We start from the raw sequence: 15,728 nt of genomic DNA, 5'->3' as shown, positions 1-15,728 counted from the left end.
GTTTTGGTTAACACCCAGTGAGCTCAAATGCTTAGTTTATATTTTGAAGAAAGGATTTTTATAGATATTCAACATCCCTTGCTCTGAGACTTCCCACAGGTCTTCCAACAATACCAGACAAAAACACCAATTCTGACATTTCTAAAGATGAAAGCGTTCACCCCAACATTTCCATGCTTTCATAAGCAGCCTATAAAAGCACTAGCTTTTCACAGTCCCCATTAAGTCATCAAGTCCCACAATTAAGTATAAATATATTTATTTTTGCTCCTTTGTATGGATTTCAACACTGCCTCTAACTGAATAACTGTCACAACTTTAGAAAAATAAGAATGAATTTAAAAAGTCTTAGAATGGCAATGGGAAGGCATCTTAACTTAACTGCATTACACAAGTACCCTAAAAGGTTCTTTGGGTAAATCTGGTATCTTTTATTATACCAACTCAAATAGTTGGAAAAATCTTCTTAGGAAGCTTTTGGGTGTAAATACCCTCCGTCAGGCTGACAAAACATCTTTCATGTATTATCAAACAAGCCATCAATTCAAATAATTTGTTTAGACCCTGCTGGGTCCTTAAAGAAACTGGTCTGAGACATCCAAGGGAAAAGGAACCAGGATTCCTTTCCCAAGTCTATCACAGACTATCTGTATGGCCTGAGGCAAGGTACCTAGCCTCATAACAGCTTGACGAACAGGAAATTGAGACACAGAGGTCAAGCTATTAATGTTTGAAGTGACTACTGAGATCCTGGGATAGAAAGAACTACATATATGCAAAATAACTGTAAAGCCACAAGTCCATGTTATGTCTTTATTTAGTACCAGCCTCCTAAAGGTTTTAACGCCCTATATTTTTCCCCCCTCATATATAGCAGTGTTATACTGCTAGTTTAAATCAGTGGCAAAGTAAAAACAAAAAAGTAAGCCTGAAGCTTGAATCTGAATTTTTCAAAGTCATGACATGCAATTTAGGAATCTGAGTATTTCTTTAGTTACAAAAGCCCACTCTTACCCACACAATGCATTCCAGAACTAAGGGCATCACCAGACAGAGGTCTTCTGCCCAAGGATACAGGATCTAGATATGCAGAAGACCCTGACACCCCAAATTGTATACACATGACAAGTCTGCCTATACAAAAATCCTTGTGCGCCACTGCTGGAGGTACCTCTGAGGGTGTGCTCTGCTTCAATCACTGCATCTAAAGGTGGTGGTTCAATTGCTTTGGCCAAGAACTGACCAATTCCTCCCAGCCTTAGCAGTTTGATACTCAAAGCAATTTCATGCAGTGGTGTTCGGAACATCTCAGGTGTCATATGAGTTTCAAGTCTGGAAGCAAAAAGGTGGAGAGAACAAAGCATCACAGTTCTGAACATATTCATAGCCCAACCGCTCCCAAAGATCACCCTATCAAGTGCAACCCACCTCTTTCCATGAGTACGCTCTGTCAGTCACCTGATCAAGCCACCATCAGTATGTTCCCAAGACCAGAACTGACTATTTTAAAAAGTACTTCTCTTCAATACTTCCCATCTCTTGCACCTTCTTGCCCCACCCACAACCAACTGCTAAGTGTCATTCTTCAGGACAGATCAACTCCTTCCAACCTGTCTCTATATATTAGCAAAGAAGCTGGCAGCATGCTGTCTACTTCATGTCCATAACTTCTGTCACCACCCAACTCAACTTGCTGGTTCCTACTCAAAAAGACAAATGCTCTTGTTGGCAAATGCCCATACATGTTTCTAGAAGCAAAGAGAAGCTCTTATGCTTGGTGAAGCGCCCCTTGCAGTTGAGACAAACTCTAGAAATGGGCATCTTTTAAATGGTTAGCATCTAATGGAACCAACACTCCAAAATGAGCATAGTAACATCCATGCTTTCCCAGTGCAAACTCTTTCCTCTTCTAGATACCTGTGAATCTACAGGGTTTTTCTGTTAAACAACCATAACTCCACTGTAGCTGCTTCCTCGAGGAATGGGTGCTTTGTTGAATAGGGGTGGAATATGGAATCCAACAGCTGTGTAGCCCCCTGCAGCTGGCAGTGCGGGTTTTCTGGCTTTTGTCATTAAAGAAGACTGTGGTAGACTGAACAAGTCAAAGTTACAGCTGCTTAGAGGTGTCAGCAGGTGCAGCTAGGAAGAAGAGAGCCTGGCAGTACTGAGATGTTCAAAGCTTTTCGCCAGGGAGCAGGGCAAAATGGAACATCTGTCTCTTTTCTGCTGATCCTCACCATCATCTCTTCCATGGGACAGAAAGAAGGGTCTGGCATATCACTACAGCAGCTTTTTGACTATTAGGATCTATGCATCTTATCCAATCCCTTCCTAAGTTCCTCTGCTCCCTGGATCCCCGGCAGTTTTCCACTGAGTGAAGCATGGCATGACTTAAGAGAAAGAATTATATTAAGCTGACAGGCCACATTCTGTGAAGGGGAGCAGGGGATGATCCTGAAGTCATACTTTTAACTCTTTCCTTGAATATCATGACACAATGGAATTGTGTGATTTTTGAGTTAAAAATAGAAAAGACCCATGACTTCTACTCTGAACTCTGTGGATGAGGAAATACAGAATTTCATGGCAATCTTTTATCTCTGCAAGTTTAGGTTAATCTGCTTTCCCAGTCTGGTTTGAAGAAACAGTTTAATGGTTTCTGAAGTGCTCTAAGACATCCATGTTCCAGAAGCAGCATAGGCTCACCTTTCAAAGCGAGCTCTGCTACACAAATGGAAGCAGAATCCAGCCCGCACACGGCCTGCTCGCCCTTTCCGTTGCTCCAGGTTGGTTTTTGATGCCCAGACTGTGGCGTAGTTTGTCATGTTGTTGTGAGCAGTGAACAGTTTCACCTTCTGTCTGTAACAGAAACAATGGAAATTCAAATATTGCATATCTCAAGTACTGTCAAAGCAGTTCTGTACTGTATCATTTAATACAACACTTCAGTGTTAGCTGTCCTTAAAAAGCTGGTGCCCCAACTACAACAGAAACCACATTTGCTAAGATCTTCTCTCAGAAGATTAGATCTCTCATGCAATTAGGGATTTATTCATAACGTACTGTGTTTACACGCAGCAAGTCAGAATAAATTAGACTAACACACTTAATATTTTCCATCAGCTATACAAGTGCTTGTAATGCTCTCTTCCAAATGGAAGTTTCCAGTGAGCAGGAAACTCACTAACACCCACATGAACACCACCACCATGGTTTTTGATTGACAAAGGACAGCTTATTGAGCTCCAATATGTTTTTAAGAGCTTTCAACTGTTATAAAAATTGAGATGAGGTACCCAAATTCAAGCAAGGGGATAGGCTCCAAGAACAAAAGGCAGTGCTGCATGTTCACAAAATGTACTTTGTACTCCAGTTGTGTTATATAAAGCAGAGAGCTGAACATGGAACTTACTTGCATGAATCTATAACATAGACAACATCATTGATGGTAATGCTAGTCTCAGCAATGTTGGTGGATAAAATAACCTGTGGAAACAGAAGTACTTATTGGGATACGTTTATAGTTAGTTACAGGGGGGCTAGGATGACCTGCATGATAATATACATCAGCTTATATGCACAAACATCAGCATTAAATGCACTTCCCAAAAGTATAAGATACTGTGACTGCCCTGCTTTGCATGCAGAGGGTAATTTTACCTTGGTCACTCCAGGAGGCACTGGATCAAACACTTTACGCTGTTCCTCTCGAGGAATTTGTGAATGCAATGGCAGAACCCTGTACCGATGGCTTCCTAAAAGAGTACAAGAAGGTTAGCCATAACTGGAAAAGCATACATCCAAGTTTAACTCCTCCTTATCCTCCCATTGCTTCATATGACCAGGCCCTCCATACTCCAGATCTCAGCCCCCCCCCCCGCAGACATTACATTTATGGCTCACTTATGACATGATTAACACCTTTAACTGTAACATGCTACATTCAAGCCGATTTATGGCATGACAATGTAGCAAATGAGTCACAAAGATGTTCCACATAATGACAGAACACCTTTCTGTCTGGTTTGCTTCACACTTTAAATGGAACATGTTGCATGTCTTGTCCTGCCCAGACTCTGATGCTCAGATAAGCATTGGGATTGGGCATGGGTCAGCCCCAGAGTCTGGAACACGTTTATCTCCTTCCTGATCACATTTTTACCTGCTCCCCTTGCCTCACCTGATCCCCAGAGGTAGGTGAGGGACTGGCACCATGAACTAAAGATCAAGGAGCCTCTCAGTGATGTTAGGCTCATGGAGCCTGGGAAACTTAGGGCACTTTTACATGTGCTCTGGGGATGGGAGGGGTGGGGTGGGGGGCAGCACTTTAAATAAGACTAGCTCAGAGAGCTGCTCTAATTAAACCACTTCATTCTCTCATGCATCAGCCTCCCCACACTTCAAAATGGTGGCACAGGTGCTTGAATTAAAGCTTTAGTACAAGCACTCCCGCTGCAATTTTGACATGCAAGGACACTAATACACGAGATGCGGGAGGCTGCCGGAGCGTGGTAATTGCCTCTACACTCACGTACAGGCACCCTTAGAAATCCCAGCTATATGCCGCTTTAAGGGAAGTGGCAACTGCTGCATGTGGAAATGTCAATTGGAGAGTGAGCTCCCTGATCCCCAGCTGCTGCTTCCATGGGCACCCTGCTCACATCACACACCTGTTCTTTTAAAGGGGCAGAGTGATGTAAGCCTGACAGGGTACCAGGCACTTCTGAAAAGCAGGGGTACAAGTTATGAGCCCCCAGTCCTCAGCTGTATGTGTGGCTTCAAACCGCTTTGCTCTGCAGCTCATTCACAGGCAATCACATAATTGGGATCTGGGGAGTTTTATGCCTCATCCAGAAAATGGCACAATCAGCCACATATATTTGTTATTGCAGGTTACACAATTTTGGGGAGGGGACATAATTCCTCAAACTCCAATTGCCTTAACATTTGCCAGTAGCCTCAAATTTACACGTGCCATAAGTACTTAACAAGAAAAATAAGCAGAATAAAACAGTTTTCTTCACCAAAATGAGGATTCATTTCCAGATGCTTTTGCATGGTATAGATCAGGTTCCAGCCAGGCAAGAAGACAAGCACAGCTCCTGGAACATTCAGGGTCTCAATGTACTTAAGCAGGGCCTCAATGAGTTCAAAGGGAGTTTCCTTCTCATTCAACTGAGCCATGGAGCGTTTTGTTTCTGGTCCATATTCATCACTGCAGAGAAGGTTGCAGTTGGCCTGCAAGGGTTTGGAAAAAAAAAAGTCACACATTGTTTATTTGATAATACTCACACTTTGGGGATCAGTGGTAACTCAGGCAAACAAATGAACAGAACTGAACTGACTAACAACGAAACTGTCCCATGCTCACTCATATATAACAGCCCTTGTTATGGAGGTAGCCTGGTCTCATTTCCCAAGCCTTTTTCTATACAGTACATTCTATTGCAAGAATAAAACTCTAAGCAAACTAAATTATAATTTAGGAACAGAAAAAACTCTTAAAAAAATTGAGCCTTAATAAGAAGGACAAGAGTAGTTACTACTGTAAGAGAAAGAAAAATATGTCTCTTTAAAAATATCAATTACATACATAGGTAGATCTAGGATGCTGAAAAGGGGGATACAGATGATGAGGTGTATCATCACATAAAAAAATCCTGTATTTTCTCCAGTTAAAAATAAACTAGAAGCTTCTCTAATACACTAGGGGCCTAGGGCTGTATTCAGTTTAAGACTGAAGCCAAAACTAATATAGCTTCATTGGAATGAACTGGAAACAATCTGCAGGGCTGTGAAACAGGAGCTTCAAGAGCAGCTAACAAGCAGCTGCTGAACAAAGGATAGCTTGATTAGTGGAACATCAAGACCATGAAAAGGAAGACTCTGGAAAGGATCAGGCAGATTACAACAAACCAAGAATTCAATCGACTCCCCCAGCACTGCCTAACTAGAAATGCTGCTGCCACCGCCAGGCAGTTGGTTTCAAACTTCAGGTGGAATAGGAATCAAAGGAGGGTGCAAGTGTATCCTCCTGGTTCTGTCCCCGATTACATATTAAAATCCCAAATTACTTGTATCTTGTGTATGCGGGGAAAGAAGTCAACCTGAAATCTTGTTAGGTGTAGAATCTGAAGTTCTTTAGCTTGTCTCTAAAAGCCACTGAGGATTTTGTGATTTCACAATTACATGTTCCTACATCTACATGGTTGCTTATTTCCACATCACAACAATATAAGTCAAATCTAGACACCCGTTACATAAAAACTACAGAAATCTCTAATGCACAAGGAAACATGCTAAACAGAACAGAAGAGAGTCCCCCCCTCCCTTTAATCTCTTAGCTATAGAGCTCTTAACATCTATTTGCAATGAAAAAACATTAGGGAGAACTGTTTAAGCTGACTTAAGTCTAGGTTTGTGTATACTGTTTGTTTCAAGAGACTACCAGCTCCTGAAGCAGCAAAATGAATACAGATTCTTGATGCAGGTAAGTACAGGCAGTATAAACTGCAACAGAAGGAAAACAGAAACCTATAATTTCGTTGAAGGCTTTTCACCTGCTGAGCTCACACTATATCCATTCCTTCTGTAATACAGGTCTTAAGTTTTCGGGTTTTTTTAACTTAGAACTAGAACCTCATAAAATAACTGTAAGTATATAGCAATTACACAAGCATACACAACATATTTTCAGTTCCATTTCTACATCAACAACAATGAAACTATGAAGGATAACTGGCAAAGTTGCAGAAAAAAATGTTTTCAAGTAACAATGTTCTACTGAACAATGTAGGATCTATTCTGTTCGATACTTAGTCATTCTGCCTGCGCCTCTTGTTAATATTGCAAATAAATGCTTGCTAGTTATTACTAGTCACCCATTAGTCCTTATTAAAATGATCCATCATTTGTAATGATCTCTCCACTATCAGTCAGAATGCCAGAGTGCTATACAAGTGAGAAAATATGGCTCTGCATGCATTACGCTAGTACTTGTTACATCTAGTGTTTGTATAGTATACTCATGTAAGCAAGTCCATCGTACATCATCTTCTTCACCACCTTCTTCATCCTTGTCCTTCTTCTTCTTATCCTTTGATGGAGGAATAAACTGAGTCATCTGAATACAATCCTCCAGAAAATACTCTGCAAAAACAGACCATCAGTACACATGACTGTTACATATGGTGATATTAAAGGAATGCATCATTCTACCACAGCCCCTCAGCACCCCTTCCAAGAGATAACACTGATAAAAAAGAGAAGGTTTCTACCTCAGTCTGCAATGAGTATTGGTGAGAAATGCCTGTCTAGCAGAGTTGGAAACTTTAGCCTTTTATTTATCCACAGAACATGTTAAGTATAAGCAGTAGCCTTCCAGTCTTTCCCAGACTTGTTCAACTGATGTACCTCATCTCAGACTTACAGGCTCATTCAAATTCTTCACACACAGTTCTATACCGATTCATTTAAAGCAACTTCCAAGTCAGTGAGTATCTGCATTATGTAAAAGCAACCTGTTTTGAACCATTCTACAACAGTTTAGCCTGCCAAGGGACCAACAGAAAGAATACACCAGAATTTTTTGTTAGGACTGTCCCTCTTCCTTGCCAAAAAGAGCATGACTTCATCTCAGTAAGAGATGCCATTTCACCCAACTATTCTTTTATCCCCTCTAGACTGCATAATATTCACAAAGAAACTAGAATAACTACTGACATACATGCTCAACCAGTGGTTTACCTTGAACTGGATATGTTCTGCCAAAGACCTCAATGATAGGACACTTAAAGAAGTATTCACAGAACATGCTGGTATCAATGGTGGCAGACATGAGAATGACTCTGATTTCAGGATATGCCTGAACTACATCCCTCAGCACGACCAGGAGGAAGTCAGTCTGTATAGAAAGAAAATAAGAGTATTAACCCAAGAACACAAAGTTTCTTAGAGAAATCACATCTTCCAGGGTGACCAGAAAAGGTTAGAAACCTGCACAATCAATGAGAGAAACAGTTATGTCATATACCATCCAGAGAAACTTCCCGTAGCTTCAAAAAATAAATTAGTAGGGTTGGGGAATTATACTCCCTAGCCATTTCTGGATTCCCATATTCCTTAAGAGAGTTTTGACATCCATGTGAACGAGCCCACAATAGCACTCAAAAATCTTTTGCTGCTATCCTTTAGTATGCAGCTTGTAAATGCCTACAGGAATTTTTGGGAATCAAGGAAGGTTCAAAGAGCCAACCACCAAAAATCTATTAGTTTATTTAATGTAAGTAAAGTTTAATAACAAATGTAATACTGAAATACAGACAAGCTATAAATGACCAAACAGTACAAATAAGGCAAACCAAATGATTAAAAATGATAACATGTGCATTCACCTAAAGAAATAACCGTCTTTTTTTATTTGAAAGAAATTAGTCTAAAATTCTCCAAATCCTACAAAATCTCCAAACAGTGGTCAGCTTGTTAGAGAAAAATACTTCTTACCTAGGTTTCAAAAGCAAAGTTCAAGAAGCTCTAACTTTGGTTCACCTGCTATTTAGCAAGAACTGTAGTTCAGGACTTGAAAAACAAAAATTCCAAGGTTGACCTGGATTTTCATACTCTTTCTCCACCTGAACTTTAATCCCTATCAATGGTATACAATCACTTTATATACTTGTACTGTGTTGCTCTCTTTGCTAAAGAGGATCTTCAAAAACCTAATAAATGAAGTAGCACTGGAAGAGCTCTTAAAGCTCTATTCTTCTGATGAAAGACCCACGCTAGGAGAAATATTTCTAAAGACATTGTTAGAGAATAAGATACCAGACCCTGATCTATGCAGTTAGTACAATGTACAATTCCCTTTCACATACTAAAACACAAGAACACAAAGCAGTAAATAAGCACAATAACACTGACTGGGGTAGCAGGCAAGCAAAGCTCCAGCTTAGCAACTCACATTAATGTCTCTCTCATGGATCTCATCCACAATAACATGGCTAATTCCACGGATCCCAGCCTCCAGCTTTCTCAGGAGGACACCTTAATAGAAAGGGTAACAGTCAGAAGCAAAGTTGGATGGTACTTAACTAAGTTTTATTATAACTATTTGAAGTAATGGCAACATGCGTTTAATGCCAATACACAAAGGGCACATTTTGCAACCCCATAAATCCCATGCTTTCATTTCTGTCATGGGCAGGGAGCATAAACATTATAATTAGGAGACAGCCCTCATCACTTCCTTGTCCCTCTTCTCCAGGTAGAAGTGAAAACCCCCCATTTCACCTAGAAGTAATGCTATTGCTATGATATCCAAGTTGTATTCATCATTCATTTGCTATTTTCAATGAGCCTCATCATGACCAAACTAAACTGGCACATTTTAATTCCCATAATAGAAAGTTCGCTAACAAGCTATACAGACCAAACAAAAGCTGACTGTACATATTCAGATTCTTTCAGAGAATCATTGATTTGATACTCTTTTCTGTCTGCTGGTAGTGCTGTGATCTCTATATCGTTATTCAATAACGCCCATATCTGAACAACAAAGCAATATCGAACAGACCTACAGTGCAGAACATCACACTGGCATGGGGCCGGGGAAGCACGGATTCAAATCGTACGCTGTATCCACAGCTTTGCCCAGGTTCTTCTCCTCTCTCAAAAGACACACGCTCTGCCACAGAAACTGCACTGATCCTCCTGGGCTGCAGGGTGAAACATGTTTTCCAAATGAGGATGAAACTTGTATAAATTTATCAACAGAAGCATGTAATGGTTACATTGGAAAAGTTAAATGTTCCCAATGATCTACCCCTCCTAGCCTTTAGCATTGCAGGGCAGTCATTTCTGTAGACAGAAATGCTCTTGGACAAAAGCTAAAGAGTGAAAAAACTAAAAATTGAGATTTTTAAAAAGATCATTTTAATACTCATGAATATAGAGAACCAAAAGTAGGGGCTTGTGCCATGCATAATTTTAGAAGCCTCTACAGCTCTATCAACACACCTCAAAACCCTTCTTCTACCCTAGGCCTGTATATAACTTAAGGAAATTCTGCTGTGCAGCGCAAGCAAATTAAATAAAAACCATTAACAGTTTTTACTGAACTGAAATTAATAGACAAACCTCACACTGCAACTACTGCAGAAAACAAAGGGCATTTATACATACACCTTTGTCTGCTTTGACATGCCAGAAATCCAGCGCATTGGAGCAGACTCAGTTAATCAAATCTGAGGAGCATGCAAGCTGACACGCCCAGTGCTGTGTTGCATGCATTTATATAAATGGCGAAATGCACGTCAATGCACAGAAAATGGTGGCAGTACACTTTTGAACTAAACACCTTTGATGTGTTTTGGTTCAAAAGTGCACTGCTGCTATTTTGCCAGCAGTGACACACATTTTGCCATTTATACAAATGCATGTGCCACAGCGCTGGGTGCTTTTAAAAGTGCCTGGTACTGCAGCATAGACATGTGTACAAATACCCAAACAGTAGAAAGAACAGAAAAAATAAGATCCAAAATGCAAACAAACCGTTTCAGAAGGGAGTGGGGGAGGGAAATCACATGGGCCGGGTGTGTTTCTACATGTTGCCATTTCCCTCCTCTCTAGGTGCACTGAATCCCTCTCCTTCACACAGCCAATACATCTCACCTACCCACAGCTTATCTATCAACTGGGGCATTCCACTACCGTGTATCCAAAAGAACAAGTTTACATGCAAATGCATGGCATACTGTTTTGTTTTTTTTCACATAATTTTCACGAAACCGTATCATAAACCCACTGTAACACAAATCACTCTTCACATACACACATAGCAAATACTGCGTTATCATATGTATAGCAGAAGAGTACTCCTGACATCTACAGTTGACAAGAGAGCAAACATTTTCCAAGATGTGTAACAGATCAATTTCTCTAGTCTTCAATGTGCTGTTCTAATTTTAGCATATCTTAACGGGCTGTATCTCCCACCATGAACCCAGGTAGTTTTAACGCATATATTCCTCACCTGTGTCACTACAATGTTACATTCTGCACCTATGTCATTTCTGAGGTGATCATCCAAAATGTACTGGGGAACTTGAGTGGTTTTGCCACAACCAGTGGCACCACGAATGATGACAACAGAATTGTGATAAATTGCATCCAGAATTTCTCTCTCAAACTTCTTCACAGGCAGTGTTTCCCGGTCTTTTAAGATCTGAAAGCGACAGCACATTTCCAGCAATTTGCAATAATACAAACAATCTGCTCAATATCTACTCGTCTCAACCTCATTTTTGCACAACCTGTACTTTCGTGTAGCCTGCATGCCTTAAACGATTTATATATGCAACAAACCTACAAGAAACAACTTTTACCCAAACATATTAAAATTACCATTCCTGCATTCACTTGCACAAGCACCTATTGTCCATTTCTACTTGAAACCCACAATACACTGCATCAAAAAGAGTATATCATACCCTAAAAGAGTAACATCTCTGGGTTTGGGGGGGGGAGGAGAGGTGTGTGGGGGAAAGCCACTTAGAGCAAGAAAGCCTTCTAGAAGACCATCACCATACCTAATAATCAACAATTCTTACCTTGTGTAATTCTTGATCCTGATCCAGACGGTACAAAAAAGCATTTTTCAAGTCCATGCTTATCTGCTCTGGGGTAGCCTGGAAAGTAAACACATGGGTAATAGACTCATTGTAGAGATTGTTATTCAAATTGCTGACAACTCTAAGATACAAATAACCATAGTGATACAATAATTCCAGAAGAAACCAGATCTTCACCATCTAGCTCCTCAAAAAGAGCAACATAATTTAACTATCCTACAATTTCTTTATTCACTTGTGCCAGCACGTTGGAGTTAAATGGTCCATCCCAAAGCAGCTTTTCTAAAAGAACTGTCTGAGATCTAGGAGACAAAACACACTGCACACCCTTCTTGGATGAGAAACAGACTCCATATGGTAGTACTCAAGAAGTATGGCCCCGTGTTGGACAGTATAAGGGAGTGCTATTGTAAAAACAAAACAAAACCACATGCGACTCAAAGCCACATATAGAAAAGCGACATGCTTCTGTTTGCATGAGCGTGTCCAAGAATGACCCTAGGTAAGCACTGAAAAGCAGCTACATAACATTTTTCAGCACACATTAGTGCAAAGCACAAGTAGATGAGGAGTACGTTTTCCTGGTGCCTCCCTTACACCCAGTATATCCAACACACGTCTTGAGGAACTAACAGCCTACTGACATAAATATACATAGGCACAGCCCAGGGATGAATCCTTCTGTATAAAAAGGGAAGGAAGAAAATGATCAGTTACTGAAGCTGGTAATCCATTTGAAAAAAAAACAAAAACAAAAGTTTACTTCTCAGCTTTGCTAGCAAGGGATCACTTAATTAGAGCAAAAAGGAAACTGATAATCACATCTCTAGCAAGATTTGCAAACTGAAGTTTTCTATATGACAGGTAAACTAAATCAGTGTCACTCACAACCTTACTGATGTACTGATAAGAATGTTCTTGGCTGCTACCAATAGTTAATTATTAACTAACCATATTGACCGATATTGATCCAATAAGAAATATTTAGTAATAATGCAAGGCACTTTAAACTACTGACACAAATAAACATATTTTTTTTTGTTTTACACAGGCATGTAGATGGATAATTGTTTGCATCCCTGCTTCTAGAAACATTTTGTAGCAAAATAAAAACAAACAAACGCATATTAACTTTAAAACCTTTACTCTTAAAATTCTAGTTTGCAGTATAACTTTATACACTCACATAACAATTCATTTGGCAGACAGGCCGTTATAAAATTCAATACTCAATTTGTTTTACAAAAATCACCCCAATAAGGTTGGAAAAAATTGCATAATCATAAACATTTTGGCTTCAAAATATACCTGCAAGAAATGGAGATCAAGATGCAAACATTACTAACAAAAAATGTTGAGGTAACATTCTCTAGTAGTAGAAACCATTGTAATAATAGTAATAATAATAATAACAACAATAACAACAACAACAATAATAATAAATTACAGTAGTGGTAGAGTAAAAAAAATAAGACATATTTATTACGCCTTCCTCATTGCTTACTCACAACTTCAGCATAGCAAGTGGAAGTTTTTCCTCGGCAAAAAGGAACATTTCTGCTTTTTCATATATCAGTCAGTTCCTCTTCCCATCCACAACATGTGAAGCTGCACTCAACAGCTGTTCACTCTCAACAGTGCTGCAGAAGGCACAGAGAAACTTCCATGCCGCTTCAGCCAAAGTGGGGAGGGAGGGAAATTGGCTTTTGTTGCTCTCCCAGTATTTCAGTTTTTCTGCACTTTGTGGAAGCGTGGGCTCATTCAGATATCTTTGTGTCTGAAGTGTTACACTACTGTTTACCCCATCTGTTTTAACTCCACAGGTACTTTCCCCTCCAATATCTCATCATACATCAAACACAGGGATCTCGGTTTTGTAGTGCTGTCACCAGCTTCCTTTGATTTCTTTGTGACAGGTTGTCTGTTCCATGTCATTCCCGTTGGCTTGCCTTTTTTCCAGGTGTGTCACAAACATTGTGTAGCCAGCAGCTTTTTGCTGTTGTTGGTAAAGTACCGTCCTTGTATCTTGAATCCAGCAGCACTGCAATGCTGTAGAAATTCTGATTCAAATTTCAGCAAAGTGCGTTTCCATGGCTTCCAGCAAAGTAACTTCCATAGTTTTAAGTCCATGGTCTGAATATGTAACTTTCCTCAAAAGCCTTTTAAAGCCACAATGGATGGGATGACATCAGAAGCAGAAGCCAGGGATGAACTCAATTCACGTATTAAAATTCTTCAAAAGGCGCTAGAATTATTACTACTTTTTCTATCAGCTCCCACTGATATATCACGAGAGTTGCTCCAATTCATAATCAGATGCATACATAGAGATGTGAAGGCCCAGGAAAAAAACAAAGAATTTAGGGAAAAAACCCTGATTTTTTCTGTTTTTTCCAAGGACTTTTTTGTTTTTTTCCAAAAAATTGGAAAAATGGAAAATTTTTGGAAAAGAAACCCTCTTATGAAATATTTTCTTTTAGAACGACGAATAAAATATTTAAGACAAGGTGTTCATATATTGCTACCCTTTACACCCCCAAAATGTTGAAACATGAAAGCAGCATGGGAGATCATACTGATATTACATAAGCCATAGTCTGTCTATCCACCTGTCCATAATGCTTTATTCAAACTCTGACTGGCTGATGGAAACAGCCAATCAGAGTGCGAATACAGCATTCACATGGGAGGTGGCAGTTTGCCGCCATGATGATGGGGACACAGGGGTGGAGTAGGGGGGGCCAAGCCAGCACAGCTGGCCTCACCCCCCCTGCCCTGCTCTCTGGAGACAGCAGCAATGGAACGGACAGAATTGGGGGGGTGGGGAAGAGGGGAGAAGCCAGCAGAGCTGCTCCTTGGAGGTGGTGGCAGCAGTGCGGGGGGGGGAGAAAGGTTTTGGACGCTCTGCGGGGGGGCCTCTGAGGCCAGCACTCCCCCGCTTCTCTCTCTCCCTTGCTGCCCCCTCCTGACATGGGGGGGTGGAGGGGGCGGGGAGCAGCAGGCCCAGGCTGACAAGGCGGTGAGGGGTGCGGGGGGAGGGGGAAGGAGGGAGCCAGCGGTGAGGGGAGCAGCTGTCCCAGGTTGTTGCAAGGGATGGAACGAGTGGGCCTAGCCCTGAAACAGCAGCAGAGAAGGTGGGGGAAGTGTGCTGGGCCCAGCTTGATCCCAAAATGGAAGGTGGGGGGAAGCAGCCCTGCCCCGCCCTGAAATGGCAGGGAAGGTGGGGAGGGCAGGCTCGGTGCCAGCCCCACAATGGCAGTATGGAGGGCATACTGGGCCCAGCCTGGACCCAAAATGGAGGGCATGGGGGGCAGAGGGTGCTGGGCCCAGCACAGGCCAGAAATGGCAGTGGGGAAGGGGAGGGGGAGCCAGATGCAGGCCTCTGTCCCCACCCGCACGCCCTGCCTCTCATTCTTGATGGACAGTTGGCTAGTAGTGGATAGTCACATATTAGTACAACAGGATATATATCCCATGGGCTAAACTTGCTTCTTAATGACATCATGAAGTTGGACACTCTGCAAAAGATCTATAGAACAGCAAAAAAAGTTATAAAACATGTAAAAACTTCTCATATTGTAGCTGCAGCCTTTAAGAAGCAGCAGGAAGAAAAGAATAAAGTAGTGACACGAACTCTGTAGTAAAACTAGATAGGGTGGAATGGTGATTTCATCTGAAAATTTACTAAAAACAGAGCAGCTCTTCAAGAAACAGTAAAAACAGGAGGGCGATCCAGGCTGACCTGGACAGGCTCAGCAAATGGGTGGACGAGAACCTGATGGTGTTTAACCATCTGAAAAATGGCCAACTGAAAAATGCAAGGTTCTCCACCTTGAGAGGAAAAACCTGCAGCATCCTTATAGGCTCAGCAGTGCTACACTGGCTAGCACTATGCAAGAAAGAGATTTGGGGGTCATCATTGACCACAAGATGAACATAAGCCTTCGATGCGGTGCTGCAGCTATTAAAGTGACTAAAACACTGGCTTGTATCCATAGATGCTTCTCAAGCAAATCCTGGGACGTCATTCTCCCCTTGTACTCGGCCTTGGTGAGGCCGCAGCTGGAGTACTGCGTCCAGTTTTGGGCTCCACAATTCAAA

The 15,728-nt window shown here is 41.2% G+C and overlaps 1 protein-coding gene across 2 annotated transcripts in view; it reads right to left on the bottom strand.

The window, feature by feature from the left end:
• Positions 1-15,728, bottom strand: part of DHX9 (DExH-box helicase 9) — a 48,377-nt gene that overhangs the window by 11,997 nt on the left and 20,652 nt on the right. For both annotated transcript variants that reach the window (XM_019530960.1, XM_019530961.1), the window contains 11 exons: positions 11,607-11,684; positions 11,030-11,221; positions 9,572-9,713; positions 8,960-9,042; positions 7,747-7,903; positions 7,049-7,149; positions 5,025-5,238; positions 3,661-3,755; positions 3,413-3,486; positions 2,707-2,859; positions 1,172-1,332 (listed from right to left, as the gene is read on the bottom strand). In XM_019530960.1, the coding sequence (XP_019386505.1) occupies positions 1,172-1,332; positions 2,707-2,859; positions 3,413-3,486; positions 3,661-3,755; positions 5,025-5,238; positions 7,049-7,149; positions 7,747-7,903; positions 8,960-9,042; positions 9,572-9,713; positions 11,030-11,221; positions 11,607-11,684 (1,450 nt within the window). The remainder of the gene's footprint in view (positions 1-1,171; positions 1,333-2,706; positions 2,860-3,412; positions 3,487-3,660; positions 3,756-5,024; positions 5,239-7,048; positions 7,150-7,746; positions 7,904-8,959; positions 9,043-9,571; positions 9,714-11,029; positions 11,222-11,606; positions 11,685-15,728) is intronic.

Source organism: Crocodylus porosus, unplaced genomic scaffold (assembly GCF_001723895.1).
Source record: "Crocodylus porosus isolate Cpor-Errol unplaced genomic scaffold, CroPor_comp1, whole genome shotgun sequence".
NCBI classification, from domain to species: Eukaryota; Metazoa; Chordata; order Crocodylia; family Crocodylidae; genus Crocodylus; species Crocodylus porosus.
This window is presented reverse-complemented; position numbering and strand designations above follow the sequence as displayed.